At 39.8% G+C, this 25,373-nt stretch overlaps 1 protein-coding gene across 11 annotated transcripts in view; it reads left to right on the forward strand.

Annotated features, from left to right (window-relative positions):
• nav1b (neuron navigator 1b) overlaps positions 1 to 25,373 on the forward strand; it is a 51,469-nt gene that overhangs the window by 20,404 nt on the left and 5,692 nt on the right. For 3 of the 11 annotated variants that reach the window (XM_025060098.1, XM_017036751.2, XM_025060104.1), the window contains 21 exons: positions 12,767 to 12,917; positions 13,411 to 13,711; positions 14,662 to 15,421; positions 16,204 to 16,623; positions 17,130 to 17,171; positions 17,258 to 17,421; positions 17,908 to 18,078; positions 18,586 to 18,638; positions 19,041 to 19,064; positions 19,607 to 19,684; positions 20,306 to 20,317; positions 20,863 to 20,946; positions 21,246 to 21,357; positions 21,450 to 21,571; positions 22,446 to 22,454; positions 23,100 to 23,278; positions 23,393 to 23,549; positions 23,788 to 23,989; positions 24,108 to 24,205; positions 24,311 to 24,406; positions 24,572 to 24,740. In XM_025060098.1, the coding sequence (XP_024915866.1) occupies positions 12,767 to 12,917; positions 13,411 to 13,711; positions 14,662 to 15,421; positions 16,204 to 16,623; positions 17,130 to 17,171; positions 17,258 to 17,421; positions 17,908 to 18,078; positions 18,586 to 18,638; positions 19,041 to 19,064; positions 19,607 to 19,684; positions 20,306 to 20,317; positions 20,863 to 20,946; positions 21,246 to 21,357; positions 21,450 to 21,571; positions 22,446 to 22,454; positions 23,100 to 23,278; positions 23,393 to 23,549; positions 23,788 to 23,989; positions 24,108 to 24,205; positions 24,311 to 24,406; positions 24,572 to 24,740 (3,404 nt within the window). The remainder of the gene's footprint in view (positions 1 to 12,766; positions 12,918 to 13,410; positions 13,712 to 14,661; positions 15,422 to 16,203; positions 16,624 to 17,129; positions 17,172 to 17,257; positions 17,422 to 17,907; positions 18,079 to 18,585; positions 18,639 to 19,040; positions 19,065 to 19,606; positions 19,685 to 20,305; positions 20,318 to 20,862; positions 20,947 to 21,245; positions 21,358 to 21,449; positions 21,572 to 22,445; positions 22,455 to 23,099; positions 23,279 to 23,392; positions 23,550 to 23,787; positions 23,990 to 24,107; positions 24,206 to 24,310; positions 24,407 to 24,571; positions 24,741 to 25,373) is intronic. The other 8 variants (XM_025060099.1, XM_025060105.1, XM_025060101.1 and 5 more) reach the window with 7 other exon arrangements.

A 25,373-nucleotide genomic window follows, 5' to 3' on the forward strand; every position in this document is an offset into this window, starting at 1 on the left:
TATTCCTGTTTCCCCGTAAAACAATTCTGTAATTTCCATAAATAACAATAGTTTAACGAATATTGTTTGTTGAGATGGAGCTGAAATTGAGGCTCTGACTTGTTCAGAAGTCAAATTTCAATGTCTTTGAGATATTAGCATTTTCTGCTCAACATCCCTCGTCAACCTCTCACACTCAAGCTCATTGAGAACCATTAACTACCAGTTCTTGAAAATAGATCAGGCTCCTCCTGCGTAACCATGGAAACCAACTAGATATAGACTGTAAGGAGAAGTGTGATTCCTGCCCCCCTTTCAGTGAAAGGCCCACACTTACATACTTGTATAAATTAAAGGGTTTAAATGATGCAGAACATTAGAACGGTAGTGTAGACGTAGACTGATCGATATACAGCCACATTGTTTTGACGATCTGGAAAAGTGATGTGAAATAATAAACTATAAGATGTGATGAGACTGTGGAGCCAAATGCAGCAGGAGCTCAGCCCTGGGCGTTCAATGGATATTGATTTACATAGTCCAGACCCGACAGACTGACTCAGGCCAAACGTACACAGACTGACAGTAATCACTGCAGCTGTGTGTCTGCCTCTTCCATAATCTGATACCACGTACAGGACATCTCTGATCTGCAGCTGTGTGGATCACAGAGCTCCACAGATGATGGATAAGCTGATTTGACTGGAAAAGAGCAATGTGTTGGATTTAGCAACCTCTACTGGTGAAGTTGAATATGACGAAGTATAAGGTGACAAACCGATGACAAAGTGAAAACAATGTTTTAGTCGTAGCTTTGACCTTAAACATACTTTGAGGATTTTATTTTAGTAATTCATAGGCCACATCAGCAGCCCCCAGGACGCCATCTGCTGGAGGGGCCAAGGATGTAATATGTTAGAAAATGAAACCTGCCAGTAAAAGAAAATAATTAAAAGTTGCGATCGTGAAATTTCATAGTAGTTCAACATGGCTCGATGTGAGTGGCTGTGTTTGTGTCACAGGAATGTTGTGCATCTTGCCCTGTCTGACCACACCAAGAATCATAACTGTTTCCTGTGGTGGATGTCTTTGCACCACATTGGCACAGTTCAACCATCAGTCATATATTATCTCACTGCAAGTGGTATTTAAAATGTGTGAAGCAGTAATCACAAGCAACTCTTGGTGTTGGGTTGGGTTTTTTCACCTATCTGTCTCATGAATTAAACCTTTCCTCCAGCACCAGTGTTGTTCAACTGGTGTTCAGTCAGTTATTGTTGGTAAATATAAGTGAATACTGCCCTCTGCTCACATCTAATATGGAGCTACATGGGGGAGAAATACTTGTTTCTTCCACAATGGCGTTAAGTTGATGGAAGATACGTGAACCTGATTTTGGTTCAGGAGGAGAATTTGTCTGAACACAGCAGTTTGTGTTATTAGAAGTACCTCAATGTAAACCAAACCTAGCTGTTTGTCTAAGTCACCATCTGTATTTACACACAACCATGCATTTCAACAGCACTTCTGAAACTGTTCCTGCCAAGTGCACTCATTATTGGGCAGATGCCACAGACATTTGAGGGCAGTTTTTGAATCCTTCTGATTAGTTCTTTCAATTTGAGCCTGAAAAATTATCTAATGATTATTAACGTTAAACAAATCTGCTACATTTGTCATTGAATATAAACTACAAATAATGGAATTTGGCCTCTTCTTTTAACCCATTCCTCAGGAGCAGGGGATGTTTGGATGAGTGCCTGGGGAGTAAGGGAATTTCAGAGCTTGCTCAACACAAGTGTGATTAAGACCAGCGATACTCTCAAAACAAAACTGACACTCAATTTCTGGTTAGTTGCTTAACTAAAAGTAACATAAAGGTCATCGGGTTATTTCCCATTTTATTTTTATTTTATTTTTTTGGCAAATAGTAACAAGAAGGTTAAATATGAATAGATTTCTAAAGTTGAAGAAGACGACTTTCCAGAGGAATATTGGTCGAAGGATGTTGGAGATAGAGTTGCCTCCAAAGCAGAAAAATCCAGGAAAGATTCATGGATTTAGCAAAAAGGGACAGGAAGATGGATGGTGTAATGAAGAGGAGTACTGGTGTGCAAGGTTTACAGTGGCATCACCAGAAGAAACTATGAGAGTGAAAAAGAAGAACAATCTAAAACTGGATCGAAGAGATAGCTTTTCTTTGGCATATACTGTATTTATATATATATTTTTTTATTTTTTTATGTTTTTTTTGGACCAGGCCGTAATGTGTTTTTTGCGTCCTGAATACCAGTATTCACTGGCATGGCAAACGAAATTGATGGCTTCATTTACCATTTAATTCATCCTGTAAATGTGTGAGATCCTTTAATGGCACCATCTGCTGTTTAAAGTTTCACACGCCCATGACACGCCAACGTCTGTGGCATTTGCACACAGTTAATGTACTGTGTAAAAGAAAATCCAGAATTTATATAAAAATGTTTATTGTATATTGTTCTGTATTACTGTGTTGTGGACGTTTGAGCATCAGCATCAGCTCATGTCTGTGCAGCAGCAGTAGGTTTGTTCAGCTGCATCACACCTCTGTTCATGCAGCAACATGGCTCGAGATGTGCTGCCATAGCAACCGTCTTCCACTGACCCAGTGATGGGCTGCCTTGTGTGTCAGTATAATAGCTTCTGAACTAATGCGTGTGTGTGCGAGTGCTGGTGCTGGTTTGTGCAAGACAGGGGATTGGTATTGAAACAATATAACAGAGATTGATGGACAGATGCACAGACAGAGGCTGGTGTGAAGACGGCAACCTAACCACTTAATTAGATTGTTGGGTAATTGCCTGTGTGGGAGGAGAGCTCTGTGACAATGAGGCCATTGTCTTGTGCCCAATCACATCTTAATACTGGGTATGTAATAGTATGTATATGATGTAATAATAATACAGACGCTGTGGTTGCTAAATTAATTCAATTCAAATGTTTTCCTCTGGATGTGGGTTAGGATGCTGAAGATTTTTCCCCCTCCTTCGGAGAGTACACTGTGATAAATCCTCGGCAATAGTGTCTTCCTCAGGCAATGTCATTTCCATGGCAACCGCAATAAAGCTTTCACCATGGCAGGCAGTGAATAAGTAAAAGAGAAGTCAGGTGGTTTTCAGCGAAGTCACAGATAAAATAAAAACATCTGCAACATGGTAGACTGAGTCCTGTTTGTCCTGGTTGTTTGCAGACGACGCCTGGTTTCGACTGGTATCGATCCAGACTGTAATAGTTCCTTAATAATGAAACTAAGTAAGGTGTCTGGATGCCTTGCCAACTCTGATTATTTGAGACACTGGCACCCACTTTGTAACAGAGGCTGCTTATATATATTTATAGTTTGTCCAAATGTTGTTTTTCCTACTAGTAATATATGGTCATCTCAAACAACAGCAGCAGCATGCTTTTGTCATTAGAGGTTTATCCTTAGCACTCTTAGAGTATTTGATACTTTCCTTAAGGTTGGAATGTATTGACCACTCACTCATGGAAATTATGCTATCATCAAGTATATTAAAATGCAATGGAGGAGTTTGTTGCAGTGATCTGATCCTGGATCTGTGCCCTGGGCAGCCTGCATATGATTTCACTTTCCTGCCTGGAGGAGTCCCTGCTTATGTCACTATGTATTATTTAAATCTCTATAGTTTGACCTTTTAAATCCATCTGTACAAAATCAGCCGTGGTGAGAGTGGACATTTAAATAAACGTGTGTAAATCTGTTGAATTAGGCTTAGTGATTTTATCACAGTCCCATGTTTTAGAAGTGGCAATAATAAAAAACCCACCAAAGTACTAATAATGAATCATTACCCAGACACACAGTGGATACACACCACAGGTCAGCTCCCTAAACACATCTGTGGTCAATATGGAGCTTTCATTCTGCGGCAAAGGGCAACAGAAGTACTGTAGGGTTGACCAAAGCACTGCCCCCAGGGCCAGTTGTTGCCCTGGGCTAGATTTTATGTGACCTCCTCCCAACTTCAGTGTGAATTTTTATGGCCAGCCAGGTTCAGTAAACAGAGTTGGTGTTCTATTGGTGTAATCCAGCTTTAAATGTATAAAAAGTTTTTGAAATAGCCTGTGTGTTGTGTTCAAACTGACATGTAAACAAATTGATCTAAATTGTACAGGGTACCATTGGATTGATCACGATTAATCATTTGAATAGGTGGTACAGAGAAAAAACATTTTCCCCTCAGTGTGTGTAAATAACACTGGCTGTGAATAAGAGAAACAAATTGCACGTTGGCCCTACGGTTACGGTGGGCGTTATTCTTCTTATGTGTCAAAAAGTGTTTAAATCAGATTATTTTCACAACTTAATTGACTCAATTGACTATTGACTAATTTTGACAGCCCTGAGATCTATCTCGGTATTTCTAGGCTGAGAGTCCTGAAGTACAGGACCATTACCATGACATCACCGTGACATGGTAATTTCCATTCCATCCTCTCCATTTACTGTAGAATCAGCAGCCACGTGAGTAATGGACCATTACAGCTCTAACCCCAGTTGCGTGAATCATGCCTGTATCATGTCTGTGTGTGGTTCTCTGTGCAATTATATCAACAGTATATAATACTATGCCTGAGGCACAGTATGCAACACATCACAATATGTTAAAAAAAAAGAAAATCCAAGCACCATCATCCATCACGGTGTAAGGGTGGAGTTGTTAGAAAAATGTGAGATTACCTTCTTACAGTATGTCAGAGGAGGCCTGTATCTGTGGATTAGCTCCTAATGTTTTTTTAATTTCATTTTTATAATTTGTATAAAGTTACTCTGCAACAACTCTGTGTTGATATGACGCAGCATTGCTCAGGCAGAGAGCCGTAAAACATTTAAGTACTCTATCAATCACAGTGATATGAAGTGGAGCTGAAATAAAAACAGGACCCAAGACACGGTCATAAAGCGGGAGCAGCACTATATTCCAGACTACCAGGCAGTAAAAGCGGCCCCACTTGAGACTGCTGGTCTGAGGCTGAGTTGTGCATCAACTTCACTGCGGGGGGAAAGTTTCCTGTCTGTGGTCGATGGAGACTGCATTTATTTTCCAGTCCAATAATTAGACAACAAGTCCATTTTCCGGGATTTTTGCAGAGATAAAGTGGTCAGATATGGCCCCAGATAAAACCACTGGTTCATTGCACTGATGGGCCATGAAAACACTTCAATCATGTTTGCCTTGTGATGGTCGTGCAAAGAAAATAGAAACTGGGAAGATTGTAGATTGCCAGTGGAGTTTTCTTCATCTGCACCACACTGGGAATGATTAATTCATAAACATGCAGTGTTTTCAGTGCAATCCTGGTTTTCTGGATTTCTAGTCTCACACCAAACCACTAGAATAAATCAATTTAGTGGAAAACATTTTTTATAGTATTCCTGAGATATGCATATGTTAAAGATCTGCAGCTGTAATCTTGGAAGACATTTGCAGAATTGGATTTTGATTTAAAGGCTCTTTTTACACATTTTGCGCAGTAGAATGTTGGCCCCTTCTGGTATTGAAATTTTACAACTCAACACTCAGCAAAAGGATGTTGATTTCCAGTTTTCTTGCCAGGCCAAGTTTTTATAATTTGAACAGAGTGAGGCCTGGCAGTGTCCTAAAATCCTTCGAGTTCCTGGTAGATGTTGTCTGGAAGAGAGCAGATGTTTCCAAACTCCAAATATAACCTTCAGAATTACCTTTTAATATGGAACAACTGAACAAACATGCAGAAATACACATTTTATTAAAACCTCATTCCACTTCTTGAGTCAATGTACTGTATGGGGTTTTTATATACTGTATGTCCTTTTTTTAGGGCCACCATGGTAAAGAGACCTTGCTCACAAATGTCCTTCTTTGTTGCACACCTGTTATTACATCAAATTTGTCTCTCCAATTTTAGAAAATGTCTAAGTATTCTCTAAAGGCAGTGTTTTTTAAGATGGGTCACGACCCAACAGTCAGTGACACACTGTATAAGGATGAAACCCTAACAGTTATAGCACTTTTGTTCCATCCTACATCACCACACACTCTCTTCAACCCCATTTATTTCCACTAATAACACACTCTGTCAAATTTTGTGCTGCCTCCACCCGTCCTAAAATGTAGCCATTGATCTCCTTTGGTCAGAGCTGTATAGAGAAATAAGAGATATATTTAGTGTGTTTTCCTACCAAGCCTTAGCCTGATGCCATTTTCTATTAAGAGGCCGTCTCTGCTAGAGAAAATTGAGTGCTACGGTCTTGACCCAAAGAATGTAAGAACACACAGGGGGCTTAAACTTATAAGAATCTCATGTCTAAGGCATCCTGGCATGCACTGGGTCCTGACCTCAGCCGTATTTATTATTGACATAAAAAATCTGACAAAAAATGTCTTTCTTCTTCAGTTGTTATCTCACAGCATTCCTGATTCAGCCCGACCTGGTATTTGTATACCAAGAGTTTTACCACTGCACAACTTAAATAATAATCTGGATAGACATGAAGACAAATAACAGCAACAAGTGGTGCAATTTTAAACTTGAGGTGCTGTGGTGAAATTAAAACTTTTTCCACAGTATGTATAAATGACTATATTTGTATCATCACTTTCAATGTGTTAGCTGACAGCCCTCATCATAACAATAATAACAAAAATAATAATATTAATAGTGCATTTCTGCTACAATAACCTCTAAGAGCCGTGGTTTGTGCCAAGCATTAGCACCTGGCTTCAATGGTGATATTTCAGCCGAATAAGAACAAATCCCTGCAGCTACGTTCCAGGATTAAATTGAACAAGTCCCAAAAAAAAGAAGTGGGGATTTGAAGCTGCACATAAATATCCAAAATTTTAAAGCAAATTGTCCAAATCAGACATAGGCCTCATTGTTCACATGTCCATGTACTTTTGGCCTCACTCTGTACTTGGTTGTTTTTCAGGATTTTCAACCTGGCTGAGTTCTCACGGGTGAAAAATGGCTCCTGTCATGAGTTTGTTATTATTTAAGCTGTGTTCTGATTTGCGGCCAAGTAACATCAGCCTAAATATATCAGATATAAAAAAAACACCTAAAATATAAGGAAATCTTCATTTTTAGTTTTTTTAGTTTATACTAGCAAATACTCTTGACAATAGAATTCATAGTACACCTTTAGCCTTGCATATTTCAGCGCAGTTTACTGCAGTGCAGGGAGGATGTAGCAGTGATAGATCAGAAGCCGCACCAGTAAAGGTCAGATCATGAGAAGGGGTTTCCTGTGAGTGACTTCAGTGGAAAGATGAAAGGCTCTGTAACTTTTCACAGATGGGCTGAATCTCTGTTTTAACACTCTGTAAATACCCCCTGGTGGCAACAGCAATGAATGACCTCATTAGATGAAGAAGGGATGTTTGTGACATGAGCCGTTTGGTTATCAGTGCAGCGCAGCTGTTAACGTGCACAGTACAAACAAAACTTTAATCCTTTTTAGACAACAGACCTGTGTTTGGCAGCTTCAGGGCCTGACGGCGATAAACAGGAAACACTTCTCTGCAGAAGTTAGCATCCAAGAACATGTTGCAATTGGACTAATACTTTAGAGAAGTCCAAATGAACTTGGTTGGGATTTTTGTTTTCAAATTGCTTTAATGCCAAATATGCAGAAACAGGCCGAAGAAGTGAGTCTGTTGCTGAGGTTCTGATGTGAGTGATGATGAAAATACAGAGGTATAGTATAGAGGTAGACTCAACAGGCCTTATCAAACCAACATCTCATCACATCTCACTGACTGCTGTTGAAAACATTCTAAAAAAAGGGTGAAACATAAACCCCATTCATGTTGTAATTGTGGTTTGATGTTCCACAAAAAGATCGAAAGTCTGGTTTGTTTGTAATACCACGTTTAATTTGTTATTTTTCAATGCAGCATTTATTAACACTGCTGATTCTACAGTCAAAAGGCACTGCCATTTTTATGTCCAAACATGATCTGGATGGACCTTAAATATCAGATATAGGACTGGGTGGACTGGGTGGACTGGGTGTTGAATCTGTTTGGGCCGCCTGAACTTTACCTCCCTGGTCTACAGAACAACAATCTTGGTGAGATCATCTCCATGGGTCTGTTCCACTACTAATGAGAATGAGAGCAAGGTTTTCCAGGGTTACTCATGCCTCTGTGGAGGTCCCTGTGTCATGTGTATGCTCTGTGGTTGGACCCACAGTGATTCAGGCCTTACCTTGAACTGAGTTTTTTCCACCCTGGCTACTGGTGATGGAACATTACTTTATTTTTAGGCCCAATAATTATGGTAACCATCGCCTTGGATTTAAAGGGAGGCTGGTGTCAAAAAGGGCTGTTTGAATTTTGTTCCTACATGAAGATTGGCTGGGACAGCTTTAATTACTGCTTGATGGATTTCACAGCATACATTCATTTTTAGTAGGCACCACCCAGGCCCTGGCCTGAAATGCAACCGCTTGTGTCTGTCTGTGGATGTGTGCAGGTCTGCACAGTGTGTGTGTATATAATGTATAGTGTATAGCTTAAAGGATTAATGGGTAACAATATAATATATATTTGAGCATTATATAGATTATATATCTTTATATATTCTTTAATAACTGTTACAGTACAGATGCACTGATAACAATGTTGGCATTAAAACCAATACTCATACTCAAAGAATATCTACCAATCCAGTAGTCCGTCTGGTACTCTGGAACAGCTCAATCAGCAGTGAGTTAATATATAGTCACCCATTAATCCATTTATCCGTAAAGATAAATATATGGATAATGTATTTATTATTTGTTGAAAGTTGTTGGGTAAATTGGTGATTTCGATGATGTCCAGATTCTGCCACAATCCCCTCTCTCCTCCTCTTTATTTAAGTAGGCGGTGGTAGAGAAGGAGAAGGAGGAGGAGTAAGGGGTTTAGTATCTGACTACCTCTCATTGACATCAGGGACAAACGTGTCTGTGTGTGCGCTTGTAGGATGAATATGAAGGTAAAAGTCAACACTACGGTGAATTAAAGACATTTTCTTTTCCTTAAAAAGCTGTGAAAGTTTTCCAAATGAGCGGTCGTGTTTTGGGCAGGAATGTTTCTTCCTCTCTGTCTGTAGCGACAGTAGTGAAAAGGTCGCAGTTTCTCACGTCAAGGTAAGGGAGATGTCATCTATAAGTAGCTAATTTGCTTGGGTTTTTCTTAGTGCTCTTTGTTCCTGGGCTGAAACTCCGACGCGTGATTTTTAAGTTAATTTAGTTCGCACTATGTTAAGGAAAATACTCTATGCCGAATAATTGCTAATGGGATTACGATTAATTCGGATCGGTTCATTTAAGTTTTAAATCAATTAGAATAATTACTTTAGAATTATTTAAATGGTCAACGCAGTTCCGTAGAGCAGTTTTTGTTTTAATCGAGAATTCTTGCGCGTGTTCAGTTAATTATTGTTAAGTAACATTGGCCGACAAACTACTAATGTATAGCCGATTATATCGGCTTGTTTTACACAATATAAATTGTTTAATTGTCTATTTTAAGTTATACATATTTTTTTAAAGATATGTTAAAGTGTTAAGATAATGAATTCCATTTCACGTTAATAACATAAACTACGTCTCCAAACTTTCAGAAGAATGTGATTGGTTTTATGTTATTGTATGTAAAGTTTGGTCAACTCAGTTTTTCCCCGCAAGTCCAGCATTTTAGCACATGTGGAGATTGTTTACATGGAATGGACTGGGGTTCGGGGAGAAAAGTGCTGGGGTTGTATATTTCAACACTGTGGTAAAACATCTGTGGTCACACATTTCTTCTCTCGAATGACATGGCGGTGCTGCTGCCACAACTATCTGTATAATAGAGAATGTCTTCACCACGCTGTCAGTCTTTTGCATGGATCTGTGCTATATTTATGCAGTAAAACATAGTGCCCAGAGGTGACGCATTCCCCATGATATGCACTGTATTATCTCCGTTTACAAGCGCCTTAGAATAAATATGTTGGTTTTAACATTGAGAGTCGGTGACCCCACATATGGCTCCAGCATTGGTCAGGACACGTAGTAATAACGTGGCAGAAACAGTTTTGCTCTTATTAAAGAACATTTTTAAAATAGAAAATGTAAATTGCGAATTATGGATAAGCTATCAGGTCAATGAAGTGACATGGCTTTGCATTTATTTTGGCTAGTTTTACTCTTTTAGCTGCTGTATTGCTTATGGACTCGAGATGAAAAATGTTAATTTCCAACTAGTTTGTGTAAAGAGTTGCTAGGCTGCAAAGAAAAGGTGACAATTATATATGCTGGTATTTAAAATCGTTAAAACAAATAACATTTAAAACATATATGTTAGGATAATTTAGAAATAATAGCACGGATTTGTTTTCTTAGCTGTATTGGCATGACAAATGAGCAATATTATCTTTTTGGTTAGCCTGTGTAACTCTCTCACTCTGTCACTCCACTCCAAGTTATATTAAATTAACCCAAATTAAACGTGTGAACAAGTCATATATTTGACATTTGTCTTGTGTTTTCCCTCAGACTAATGCATGTAGAACAGTGATGGTTGGACCAGTTCCACTTCACCAATCATATTAAATGCTTCATAAATTAAGGGGAAAAAAACCCACAGCAGCTTTACTTTACTGAACAGCAATGCACACAGAGACCTAGCTTTTGCACCAGAGATCACAAAAATAAAATAAAAAAAATTAATTGCCCCCTCTGTAGGAAGTATGTAGTTTGCTGAAGTACTCCCACACTTTGCCCTGTCTGGCACTCACCCCCGAGGCAGACAGTTTGGCTTGTAAATTCAACAGCCCACAGCCTCTTAGTCTGACATCCCTGTGGGGTCATTCATGGTCCTCCTGTTGCTCATGACAGAGGTGGTATTGTGCAAAACACACCCCTCCTGCACATGTTGTAATTAAAGTCCTGCACTTATTCTAGTTATCGACGGTATGAGAGATAAGCTGAACTTGGTCGTTACTTTTAGAGAACCGGATTATTTAATATCAAAACAAAGTTTTGAGGTAATTGAAAGAGACTTGACTCAAACCAAGTGATTTACTTCCTCTCGTGTTCAGGCCATTTTTAACCAATCATGTTTTTTTTTCTGTCTTTCTGTTCTCTGTGCCTTCTGTTAATTGTACACTGCCGACCCAAAGAAAAGAGCATTTTGGTCAAAGAGGACAAGTAAACAGGGAATCAGAGGAGAAGAACTGATTCAGTGCAGATCGTGACCAGGTTTAGTGGCTCTTATTAATGTACCTTTTCCACGATTCCACATGCTTTTGTATGCTGACACAAATTTAATCACCACTTGTGGTTGCCAGAGGAAATGACAGGGATTATAATTATATAAAAGCCAGACTGCTGTTTGCCTTCAGTGCTATGAAGATATGTATATTGTAATTCAACGAGGCATAATCGCTCTTCTGAAGCACATTAAAATTGTTTTACAGTTGATTTTTTTTTTAATTCAAACTGTGTCTGACCTCTATCTCCTTCTTTTCTGTTATGTTGAGGTTGACTGAGAGGCTACATCTATTATTGAACACTGCACTATGATTTCTGTTCAAAGATGATGGCTTCCAGTGACCTGATGCAAAGGGAGTTGTTTTATTTTGGCGATGGTCAGTTTTGCTTGACTTGGATCAGTGGGACTTAATTGTGGCAGCAGCAAAAGGTCAAAAGGGTTGAAGAGGTTTCCACTGGGATGGTCTAGCCTTTTTAGATCAACTAAACTTCTTCTTAACCTTAAGTGTTTAAATGTGCATACACTTTTTTGGGTTTTTGGGAATTCTTAGTCACAATTATTCCTACATATAATCCTATTAAAATAGGGTTGTTCCAATACCTGGTTTTTGAAAACCAAGCATTTTCATTTACGTAATCACAGTAGGAATGGCTTGATACAACTTTTTCATGTCAAGTACTGCAAATTGGAGCATCTGCCAATATCAATATCAGTTTGATACCTTTTTTTTCTCTTTCAGCATGCCGTGGGCTGCCTTTGCGGATGCGATAATGTCCCTGTTTATGGCACGTTGTGAAAAATCAAGTTGAGCATTCCGGCTTAGGTCTTGGCTCAGACGGGCTATTGTTTTTTATGTTGGATCTTGAGATTTTGACCAATATCGGACCAATGCCAATCCTGAGTGTTGGATCGAGCCAACCCTCACCAATGCTGAGTACTGATTCCGGTGCTTCTTGAGGTTGAGTCTCACTAATGTAGAACAACTTGGATATATCACATATTTTCAAGGACAAATTTGAGTAACTGAATAAAGTATCACTTCCTATCGCAATACCACTATTGATATGGATGCCCCCATATTAAAGTAAAGATTAGTATAAAAATATCCACTCATCCTCAAAACAGAAAAGTGAAATAAATAATGAAAAACTAACCAAAGATTCCGATCTATCTCTTTTTCTTGTGAAATAATTATGATGTGTGGACAGTTGGCTAATTAATACATTTGCACCAAAATATCCACTCCTGAGGGTTTCTGCACCATATGGCCTAAGCTCTGGTGGATTAAGAGAGTAGCATGGGAGCAGCTGTAGCCATGTTGAAATTACCTGCCTGTTTGAGCAATGTGGTCACCTCCAGAGGACATTTATAGAAGACAGATGGATGTATTACTGTTGCCTTTTTGTTTGTACCAGCATCGTCTGCACCTTTATTATTCACTTGACCACAGACTTCTTATGAGCCCATTTTGAGGTTTTGTCATTGTTGTGTTGTTTCAGTTGGGACGAGAGCAGCTCCATCAGCAGTGGCCTGAGTGACGGTGACGGGGATGGTTCCGACAACCTCAGTTCAGAGGAGTTTAATGCCAGTTCCTCACTCAACTCTCTCCCCACTACACCACTGGGCTCCAGACGCAACTCATCAGCCATGGTGAGTAAAGAAAAAAAACAAACCTCATTAAACAAAGTATGGGTTTCACAAACTGTAAACGACAGAACATTCCAACAACTTGGACCATAGGTTTAAATATCATTGTATGTTCTGGACTATGAATTGTGCTTTTTCAAGTTGTCGTTTTTCGACAGAAATTATGTTTTTTTCATCCTATACCTGAACAAATTGTCTTGTCTAAGATAATCATGGTTCAGTTTTCAGGTCTGCAGTTTTCTTTTCAACATCATTCTCCATCCTTTGTCTAGGACTGTGTTTTTCTTTTTCAGTCTGGTTGAGCTTAAACAGTCTGTCTTTTTTCTTGTCTTTATGTCTCTCTCTCTTTCACTCAGTGTCTCTTTAACCCACTCCCCTCTTCACTGGAATGTAGCTTAGATGAAACATAGATTACAGAGGACAGTCAACTCCACAGATAACACAAACCATGTCTGACTGTGGAATATACTCTACCTTTCCCTTCCTGTCTGTGCAGCTCCGCACCGATGCAGAGAAGCGCTCCCTGGTGGAAAGCGGTCTCTCATGGTATAGTGAGGACGCCAAGGCAGTTCACAAACTCTCTAGCAGCAGCTATGACACAGGGAGTCTGAAAACAGAGGCCCCAAGCAAGTGGAGGAAGAAACCTCCGAGCTTCAGTGAAGATGCTGGGAATAAAAGTGATGTGAAAAAGCCACAGAGCTTAGGTCAACCGGTGGCCTTCAAGAAAGGTCGTAATCCTCCAGTGGGAGTCACCTCCCCCATCACACACACATCACAGAGTGTGCTCAAAGTTGCAGGTAAGACTTATGGCACACTAACTTTGAATGTCTTTCTAGTGGGATTTGTGTCAATATTTGTTCATTTTAACATATTTACACAAACTAAAAACAATCATATTGATAACATAGTTGATTATACTGTTAACATTTTTATTTCGATACCACTGTGATTGTGAACTGTCTTTTATAGAGTAGAGTAGGGCTTTATTCTTGTCTCCAAATGTGACTGTGTGATGCATACCACTGTGATTGTGAACTGTCTTTTGTCTCCAAATGTGACTGTGTGATGTTCTAATGATCACTTCACACATAAATACATATTGAGTTCCAGACCCAGTCTTTGAGAAAAAAATATTTTAGCCATATCCCCCCCAAAAATTTGATACTATACATTTGCATTCTACACTTTTTAAACATCCTTTTTCTTCCTTCCTACAATCACAACAAAAGCAATAAAAATCAACCGACATTACCCAGGCTTCCAATGACTTTGTTCCTTGGTAATAACTCATGATATGATGATATAATTTTGGGTTTGGCCCCTGAAGTCATTCTGTTGGTGACTCATACTCGGCGTCATTGGCACTTTAGGCAGTGTTATTACACTGATGTGTCTGGAATGTCTCAGCTTTGGTTTCAATTTTTTAAATGTCACTATTTTGATGGCCATGCTAATTGTAATTGACTTCAAACACTGGTTTATTAGCATACGTATGGTATCCTGTCAGGATTTATTAAACAGAGCTAACATTGGTTTTTGTATTTACAAAGGTTTGGTTACAACTTTCAGGTTTTCTCTGTTTTTCGTTTTTGAAGTGTTAAAAATATTTTTATCAAACCTGACAAAGACATCTGAGAGACCCATCTCAACATGGTTTTGTGATTTAAACTTTAGATGTTTTCAAATGGTAACGTGTGTCTTACGTCTTTGACTTACCTTCATGCAACATGCTGTCTCCTTTACACAGTGCCTAAAAGTGAGAAGCCTCTAGACAAATCCAAGATTTCTCTAAAAACCTCTGGACTACAGCGGTCCAGGTCTGACGCAGGCAGAGATCATCATGGAGAGCATCGTAAGCCTCCTTCAGGTTTGGTGAAACCCACAGCTGGAGCATCCTTTGGCTACAAAAAGCCACCAACAGCCACTGGTACCGCCACTGTTATGACAGCAGGGGGCACCAACATCTCCAGTGGCTCTGCCACTGTGGGGAAAGCTCCCAAGTCCACTGCAATCCCTATGAAGCCTATGGGAGAGGGAGTCCCTTCTGGTCGAAAGAACAGTTTTGATGCCAGCAGTGAGCAGAGTTTTCTGGGGCCAAACACCCGGAACAGCATCCAGTACCGCAGCCTGCCTCGACCTGCCAAGTCCAGTACTCTCAGTGTGATTGGTCGCCCTGCAGGCCGACCTGTCAGCGGCACAATCGACGCCAGTCTGTTGAGTCTGAAACCTGTGCCTGTGGCATCCGCAGGCCCCAGGGTCAAGGAGCTCAGCAGCAGTTGCAGCAGTAAAAGCTCTCGATCTAGCTGCGGCCCAGTGAATCAGACAGATAGAGAGAAGGAGAAAGAACGAGCTAAGGCCAAAGCTGTGGGTGGCGACATGGACTGTGGTTCCCTGAAAAGAGAGGACACTCAGACTGAGTCCATGGGAGAGTCGACTCTAAAACTCCACGGACTGAGACGGACAGGAAGTAGCAAATACCCCGAACTCTCATCACCCACCACACCAAGGTCTCTCATTGATGCTATACATAAAATATAGGAAATATAGAAAAAAAATCAATGTTGCAGGACACTGCTAATGCACAAATTATTATTCATTCATTGAATACATAATTACAAAGTGCAAGTGCTTTAAAACATATATAACTATATCCTCAGGTCTACAGTATAGCAAGGTCAGAAGGTGTCCCTTATCCTGTGCAGATCCCTCACTAACCACTGCATCCCTACCATTAAAGTAATAATCTCTACAACATAGACATTTTTTTTCTTGAACCGTCATTGCAACATCCTGTTTCAGTGCTAAAACTCTGCTGGCTGAACTGAACTTTTAGACAGTTTTGTTTGGATAGCCCCATTTTCAGTTCATTGCTACTAAAATACATTACTAAAACATTGCACCTTAAGTGCCAAATTGTCATAATCCTGCTGATTTGAACAAATATTAGTTGAGCCACAGAGATGGGGAAAACTTATCTCCTTAAAAAGTGATTAGCTTTGTCTAAAGAATCCACAGATACATTTTTTTTATCTGGAACTGCTTTCTTAAAGGATATGTTTCAGACTCGTAAAAAGATAATTTGTTTAGAAAAAAAAAAGTAGAATTTGAGGAGGCAGACATCTCGGAGTCACTCGTCTGAAAAACAATACAACCACAAAATATCTGGATGACAAAAAATTAAAAGATTTTTGGGGGGATTTGAGTCGAATGTACATGGAAAATAAATGCTCTTTTTAGACATACATGATGAATTAAGTACTTATGGTGTCTGTTTTTCTGCCTCCTTAAGGATGCTCCACACCAAATCTCTGGGTCGCCCACCTAGCCTAGCTCATTTGGACAAGGTCAACTCCAACAGCCTGGACTCTTGTGTGACCATCCATGACCTTCCACCAAAAGTACCTCCATACTCCAAACTTCAGGACTTGGCCAGCTCACACACATCCACCCGCCTCACCCCGAGCCCTGCTCCTGTCCTCCACATCGACTCCAGCTCCTACACCAGTGACAACCTGAGTCTAAGTTTGAGTGGATCTCCACTGCTCTACCCCAAACTCTCTGGCATGCACCGCAGCATGGAATCCCTGCCTCTGCAGATGAGTGTTTCTTCCAGTACCAGGTTTGTCCCAATGGAGTCGCGTGACAAAGAAGAGAGAGCCACAGGAACCTGGGGAGGAGGCAGCAGGACCTCACTCAACCTCTCAGAGAGGTAAGTCACAGATAGATGATTAGATCGATAGATAGATAAACAGACAGATAGCAGATACCACTTGTTCAGAAGTTTGAGGGACTTTAAATTTTGCTTTATGCGTCAAGGAATCACTTATTGTCAGGAAAATGTTCCATATATTTTGGCTAGGGTTCTAAAGGCAGTGGTCTCCAACCTTTGTCACACCACAGACAGGAGGTCACATGCCTACCAAAACACAAAGTGCATCATATACAATTAAGTTATTACATATTTAATGTATTACTATCTGCTGAATGCCTTCTATTTTGTCATCATTAGACCTCCCCCCTTTTAAAGAAGCTATTCTGTGATGTTTTTTACTCCCTTTTCCTAAAGTTAGTTTGTGGGATTAAAGGTTCATGAAAATAACTGGGACTGACACATGATCTCAACAATGTAATTGTTGTTTAACCATTCAACTTCATGTTATTTTTTAGATCTGTAAATGCCGTACTAATTGTGTGGTTTTTTTCTGTCTTTTCCAGCTTGCAAACAGACAGAAATACCTTACCCAAGAAAGGATTAGAGTATGTCTAAACAAAATCTGTCTTCACAATCTTACACCACACTGTGAAATCACTGTTTGGACTGAAAACGACCTTTCCACTTTCAGATGTTACAGCTCAAACCTATCAGAGAGTGACTGCAGCAAACCGGGCCGACGCCACTCCCACACCATAGTTAGCATGACGGAGAGCGAAAGCCCCCCTCAGCTGCCTTCTCCCACCCGCCAGCTCCTCCCCTCATCCTGTAACAAGGTCCCTCTCACTAACGTGGGTGAGTCTGCCTGCTTGGAATTGACTGCCAGGTTCTCTTAACACCCACGATTCCAGCTTTGAGAGTTATCTTTGATAAATCATACGTCTTGTCAGTGCTAATGAACATGAACAGAAGTTATTAACGCAGCAGCAAGGTGACACAGATTTGTTTACACTCAGAGTGAACATTAAATCAAAAGTAGTGTCACAATAGTTAGATATCCATATTTTGACCATGGAGATGTAACTGTTTTATAACTGCTGTATTCCAGGCTGAAATATGCAGCAGATGGAAGCATTGAGCGGGTGAAGTCAGACTATATTTATCCTTGTGACTGTTGTGGAACCATGGCAGTTTACTATTTCACTGAGTCATCAGAATAAGGGGGGGAGGGTGGGTTTACCAAGGTGTGGGCTGTGTGTGTTTGTGTGTGTCCGTGTTCTACGGCTGTATTTTCTATTTGTGCCACTCACTCTTCTTCCAAATGTGTTCCATTTGTGATAGTCGCTCCCATACCCACGGGCACCTCCAGGATCTCCCGCTCCAACAGCATCGGGCCTCCCAGCGACTCGGCTGACCTCTACGGTTCCTCCCCCCTGGGCAGCAGTTTGTCGTTGGCTAACCGGCCAAAAAGCATGATGCGCTCGGGTTCTTTCCGTGAAGCGGGAGAAGATGGTGAGCTTACTCATGAAGCCTTCGTACCGTGAAGTTTGCCTAATATGGCCTAAAAACAGACTGGAATCCTGATACTGTGGTCATTCTGGACAAACATCAGGAAATAGTTGGTTTGAATAAACAAAGGTGGTGGAGACCTTTGCCTCTATTACCCCCAATAAATATGACAAATTACATCCATGCCTCCCCCAAACACCAGTGTTTGCCATCTGGTTACTTTTGTTTCTTCGTCAGGAGGCTGTGTGTGGACAGCAGTATAAGGTGGATGGATGTATGAATGAATGGTGGATTAACAGTTGAAAGAAACATAAATACATATAAATATATCCATTAATAAGATGTTTTTTTTAATTTTTTTAATTTTTAATTAATTAAAATTAACTATTCAAAGACCTGACCCTTGTTTATACAAGGTACAAGGTTAATATTTTAAATAATGATTGACAGGATATCAACTGTTCTTTATTCTACAGTGGTAATAATGTAAACTTTCCTCTTTTTTTGCAGTTCATGGCTCCGTTCTCTCTTTGGCGTCCAATGCCTCATCCAACCACTCCTGTGTAAGTAAATTCTGTCATTTTATGCAGAGTTAATGTGATCTGGCTGCATGTTCATGCTGCAGACAGAGTATTAGAGGTTTCAACCAGTAGGACTGCACTCATTATGGCTAATGCCATAAGTTATAAGATCTCGCAGGTAAACTTGTGACTACATTCCACATATTAAGTTGCCATCCAGGTAAGAACCCAAGAGATACAATACAGATTGCTTCAACTCCGTTGCTCTTCTGAAGATGCAGAAAACACTTTTGTAGTGGAACGTCTCATGACTTATATTTGTTTATAAAGGGTTAGCTATGTGGCATGGTTTAATACTAGTGAGGTTGGAGGTAAGCAGAAACATCTTACATCTAAAAATAACTTCTCTTTATTGCCTATTTGCTTTTACCATGCTGACATTAGAATGAGGAGCGGATACAAGGGGAGGTAAGGCTCCTGTGCCATAAGTCTTCACCCTGTGTGTATGTCCCATGACATTCCCTGTTTTTAAGGTTCATCCATCAGTTAATGTTAACAGTCACCTCACATCTCTGTTTCAGCTGCTTTTCATTCTCACCATTACCATTTAACAACATTGTCAAACATTATTAATGTTTTTTTGTTAATGTTATTTTTTTTTTTTACAAACTTACAGATTTATTTGACAGATTTGTATTCACTGGATAAATGTAATGATTTTGACTTTTTCTGTAGAATTAAGGCCAATACATATTAATGCTTTCAGAGATTAATTACAGTAAAACTTTGTTTATATCAAAATGTAAGTTTTATATTTGAGGGCAATAAATTCCATATTTTTGTGTTTGTATTTGTTGACCAAAACAGGCAACATGATTAACCTCATCATGATTCAGTGTCACTAAAAGTCTTCGTCAACGTGTGAATCCTTCTGTTTTGAAGTCCACTGTATAAAACAATGTCTTATCTATCTATCTATTTTTTTATTTTTATTTTTTTTATCTTTTCAGCAAATCCGTAAATTGAGACGTGAGCTGGAAGCCTCACAAGAGAAGGTGGCCAACCTGACTATGCAACTTTCTGCCAATGTACGATTTTGGTTTGATTTTAAATACACTCACACACATTATTGTTATTAATTATTTATTTGTGTGACTAATATTACTCAATAATAATTTTATTTTTTTATTATGATAACTACATGGGGTACAGCTAGTGTCTTCGGCATTCTTCATATGGGTTTTATTAGCAACCAATTCAGCTTTATGCTGCATGTCTATAACACAGATAGTTATTGTCAGTATTTCTTCTAACTGTCCTTGTATTATCTCTCCTTTGTGTTTATTATTTATCAGTTCTTCATCATTAAATCTTTCTAGCAATTTTTCCCTAACAAACTTCTTGTCTCCTTCAGCTTTGTTTTTCTCTCGGTGTGCAGTGCATTTTTACTCACAAGTTGTCAAAAACTTTTAGGGTGTAAAACACAATGATTGTATGACATTGATGAATGTGTGTGTGTGTGTGTGTGTGTGTGTGTGTACACTTCTGGGGGTGCCTAATTTCATTTGTGTGAAAATCTTTTACGAAACTTTTTTTCCCCCTAATGCTCTTGTTCCTCTCTTTTACTCTTATGGCTGTTGTGCCTACTGGACTCGCTGCTGCCCCCTGCTTTCTTCCCACTGACCCACACCTTTGGATGCTGGGTGTAGCAGTTAGGCCAGGTTTGTTTGACTGCCGACGATAAAGGACTTGTTTCTTGCTTTCACATTTGTCTTCTTGGATATAACACTATTGCACAGCAGTTAATGGCAGATTTTGCCTTTTTTTTTAATCTGACCAATCACAAGGATACCACTTGATTAATCATGATTAGATTTTGATACAGAAAAAGAAATTCTGTATATTGATTCAACAGAAAGACAAATAACAGCAAGAACATGTTAACACATATACACACATATATGTCCTGTAAATATATATACTATATGTGTGTATATGTATGTGTGTACATACATACATACATACATATGTATATATTTGTATGTATATGCATTTTTGTGTAAATCCATCAGTCATTTAGACTTACTTCAACCATGCTCTGAGGTTTTCACACTTCTATTGCCATTGTCCTTTTTGACACCTGTCCGTCATCTCCAAGTTTCTCCAGCAGATGGACAAAATTGTTCACTTGTAATGACTCTCACACCTGCTCCTGTGGTTTTTTTTTCTCCTCTCTTTCTTTCTTCAAATTTTCATTCACTCTCAGGCTAATCTGGTTGCAGCATTTGAACAGAGCCTGACCTTGATGACTGCACGCCTGCAGACATTGTCAGTCTCCTCGGAGCAAAAGGTATGAGGTGATATACCACTGAAATCGAAGCACCATCTGTGTGATTTACTGTGTAGTTAATCCAATCAGTAAAAGAGAAATTAGCAGGTGATGAAGTCCTCCTGTAGAGAAGAGGGAAGGTCAGAGGTTCACATGATGGGATTTCAATGTTGACATCAGCCACTCAGCACAGCTTGTCAGCCAGGCTGAAAGCTAACAGACATTCCAGAATCCTCACATCAGAAGAGTCATGGTTCAGTTACCAGCCTGCAGCCTAATGTGAATATCAAGAATACCTGCTGATGTTTCCCCCTCCACAGGATTCCGAGCTGACGGATCTGAAGGACACCATTGATATTCTCAAGACCAAAAATGCAGAGGCCCAGGAGATCATCCAGGGGGCTCTCAACAACCCTGACCTGACACCCAATGGTAAAGACATGATGGGTTAAGTAATATAATTTGGAATTTCAAAAAGCTGCCCTTGTGATATTTTAGTCATTCTCAACTCTCCTGGTATCCAGAGCCCACCATCGATCGCCAAAACTCATCAGAAAGCATCTCCAGCCTGACCAGCACTACCAGCCACTCAAGTATGGGAAGCATGAAAGAGCAGGAAGCCAAGAAGAAGAAGAAGAAGAGCTGGGTGAGGGCTCAGAGAGAGACAGACAAACTAATTAGAAACACAGCAGTGTGGTCAGAAAGTCTTGACAGATTACAAACACGCAGATTTATTTTGAGCATATTTTTTTTTACCACAGCAGGACTCAGCAGTCTGCCATGTGTTCAACAGTTAGTGGTTGAAATCAAAGGGCATTTATTTGAATTACACAAAATTTTCACAAACACAAGGGCTGTTGTAAAATAATTTTTTTTTTATTTTATTAGGTTTTAGATGTAACCAACAGCCGTAACATAATCCAGTTTATTTATTTTTTATTAGGGCTGTCAAATGATGAAAACTTTAAATCTGAATTATCACAGGGTATCTGAGAATCAATCCTGACTAATTATTTTATTCTGTGGTTTCACTAATTACATTTCATTGTGATTAATTACGATAAATTAACATTCATATAAATTTAAAACTAACAGATATTTCACATTTAAGTTTTACAAATTAATTACACAATAATTTTGACAGCCCTAATTATTAGCTTTTATTCCATTAATTTTTTTATTTTTTTATTTTGAATAATTATTACCTATATTTTTTAAAGAAAAATGTATTATTAATAACTCATCATTGCTTGATTCTAGTAATAATAAGTTCATCATTTCCTTACAGTGACTGAAAAGATATAGATTTATTTTGTTTATTTGACTAATTAGATAAAGTTTGTTTTGGGTGTACACACAGTTCACCTGAGCTTTTGTCGGTTTCAGTGACAGTATTTGGTCCAACTCTGTCCTGTTTTGTGCTCCTGCATGTGGACGTGTCCTCCCATCTTTATTTTGTTCCTAATCTGTCTTTATTCCTGCTCTCGTCTCTTCCTCATGCTGCCCATTGCTTTTTATAGGTCTTTGAGGTGAGTGATGTTGCTACAGCAAATAAAACTTGTTCGTCTCCAACCCTCCCTCCCCCCCAGCCCTGCTCTCTACCCTTCTCCTGCACGCACTGTCTGAGTCATATCTACATAATGTGAGGAAAGTTTTTGTCACCAACTTTATTTTTTACCATGATGCAATCACATTCACAAATAATATTTTGGTTTCATGTGTTAGAGTTAGCTTCAAGCTATTTCACTTTGGTGCTGTTTTCTGTTCCATGCTGGTCTCTAAACCAGTGTTTATCAACCTTGGGGTCACAATCCCACATGGGCTCACCTGGAATGTCTAGTAATTGATAAATAAATAAATATATATACAATATAACAAATATTAAAGTATATCATATAATATATATATATTACTATTATATATTATAAGTAGAATGTCTCCTTCACAGTATGAATCTCAGAAACAAGTCAAGAAAACATACAAAGAACAAAAGGGTGAGCCGTACGTTCCCATCAACACTCCCTAAATTTATAACTGCTCAGTTCCTCAGCTCACTACTGAACAAGCAGCAGGAGGATAGCGTCACCATTAAACACCAGGAACCTGGTGTTTGTGCTGCAGTTTTCAGAAGTCTTCTCCTCTCACTGTAGTCTTAACATTTATGTCTCCAACAGTTACGAAGTTCCTTCAATAAGGCCTTCAGTAAAAAAGGCTCCAAACCGACAGGACCCTATGCCGACATCGAAGAGATTGCAACCCCAGAATCCTCTGCACCTTCTTCTCCTAAAATCCACCATATCAGCGATAATCCTTCAATGACACTGAAGTCCTCGGGCTCGGCATCATCAGCTGGGTAAATGTCATCACGTCAAAAATTCATCTCTGAACAAAACCAGAACTTCAAATATTCACTTTTCTTGCTCCCTGCTCTGCTTTTCAATGCCATGTTGCACATCACTCTTCTCAGACTATGTGAAAAAGGTGAGGTGGGGGATGACACGGTGGTGACAGAGCTGCGGACAGAGCTGTGGGAGAAGGAGAGGAAACTAACTGACATCCGCCTGGAGGCTCTGAGCTCTGCTCATCAGCTGGAGCAGCTGCAGGAGGCCATGAACAACATGCAGGTTTGTGGGACCAAAAGTAACTGTTTTAGATGTTAAATTATTTTTATGTCATTGTGTGTGTCATAATCGGTCTTTTAAGTGTTTTTAAATGCATTGTTTGTTTTCACCACTAAGTGCAACATTTTGACTTATTTTACGCATTCAATAGATATTCTTTTTTCTTTTCTAACTCTGCTTTTTTAAGGATGAGAAACTACCACAAACACTCCAGTAACCTTTGATTTGACTTTGTCTGCAGAGGACAGTGGAGAACCTGAAGGCAGAGAACGATGAGCTGAAGACAGGCACCCTACCTTCCTGTCCGTCTCCCGGACCGTCCAGCTCAGGGTCCAAGTCTTCAGTTCTGACCACCCTGGGTGGGAATGGATCTCCACGGCAGTCAATGGCCGTGCACCTGCCAAAAGGCTACAGCAGGGGGATGAGCGACGGGAGCAGCTCAGGTTCACTTAAACACTTCCTACACTCATGTCTTTTCAGGTCAAGAAATTGACCTTCAAACATATTTCCTCTCATTAAAGGTAATTGTGTTTAAGCTTCTTTTTTCTGTTTGTCCAACAGATGTCCACTCCAGTGATTCCCTAAGTCTGTCCTCTCAGAGGGACGATTACCGTGTCAGGGTGCTAGTCTGTGTAGCAGATTTACGTGTTTTTAAAGATGTGAGTATGTGGCAGTTCATCGGCTCCTACTGTTAATCCCTCCTGTGATGGGGTTGTCAAAAAAAAACTCCTGTCACTGATTTCTGTTACACTCTGAACCAACAGGAGGTGAAACAGCAGGATTTCTTTGTGGGCACAGTCAGAGTGAACGGCAGGATGGACTGGAACATGTTGGACTCAGCCGTCAGCCAGGCTTTCAAGGTGAGTTGTCCTTCTCTGACAGCTTGATAACAGGTGAGTTTTCTGTACATGTTCGGTCTGTTGGGACAGTTTGCCATTTATTGATAGAATCAGCGCGTCACTGCTTTAACACACTGAAAACCACTGTTTATGTTTTTATATCGTTATTTTTACGTTTACTTCCAGGTCTACATAACCAAAGTGGACCCCACCTCCAGTCTGGGCCTTTCTACTGACTCCATTTACAGCTACAGTATGGGTCACATCAAGAGAGTCTTGGGAGGGGACACACCTGAGAACCAACCGTCACGCTGCATGTCTCGTGGTCCCAGCAGCATAACTGTGTCTTTGAAAGGTCTGTTTTTTGGTCAAAAAGTTTTTTGATTATGACTGTATTTGTTATCATCGTTGACTCAACAAATCTAAACATGAATGCATTTTATTTTTGTGACAGAAGTAGAATTTATTCCTTGTTTCCATCAAATGTGGGTCTTCTCTATACACAATCTATGTTTTACTACTGATGAAACTCTCTGAATGAAATGGATAAAAGTCGTATCTCGAGGCCCCACTATATTTGCCCATAACATACAACTCCACCACCAGATGTTGCCAAATTTTGTTTGTGCATGTGGCACATATGCAGAGACCAGTGATTCTAAACCCAAGTGGTCAGAAGAGAGAGCTGAGGTTCTGGCCTGGTATTTCACCCTTCTGCACCTCCACATGCAGGAATGTGGGCAGTGAAGTACCAAGAGAGCTGGGAAAGTAGCGGCAGCCCAGACAGGACTCTGGGTAACCTGATCTCAGAACAGCCAGGCCCAGCTGGTTATGCAGCCTCAGACACTCGGGCCCCATAGATGTAGATGTGGAACTTTACCCATGTGCGGGCTGCTGCGAGCTGCAGATGAGCTCCACCACAAGAAAAGTTATTTTCAGAGCAAAGCTATCGAGCTCCATGTTACTAGTGAAGGGCATTGGAGGTGCT

The sequence above is a fragment of the Cynoglossus semilaevis genome, chromosome 11 (assembly GCF_000523025.1).
Source record: "Cynoglossus semilaevis isolate Cse_v1.0 chromosome 11, Cse_v1.0, whole genome shotgun sequence".
Classification (NCBI taxonomy): Eukaryota; Metazoa; Chordata; class Actinopteri; order Pleuronectiformes; family Cynoglossidae; genus Cynoglossus; species Cynoglossus semilaevis.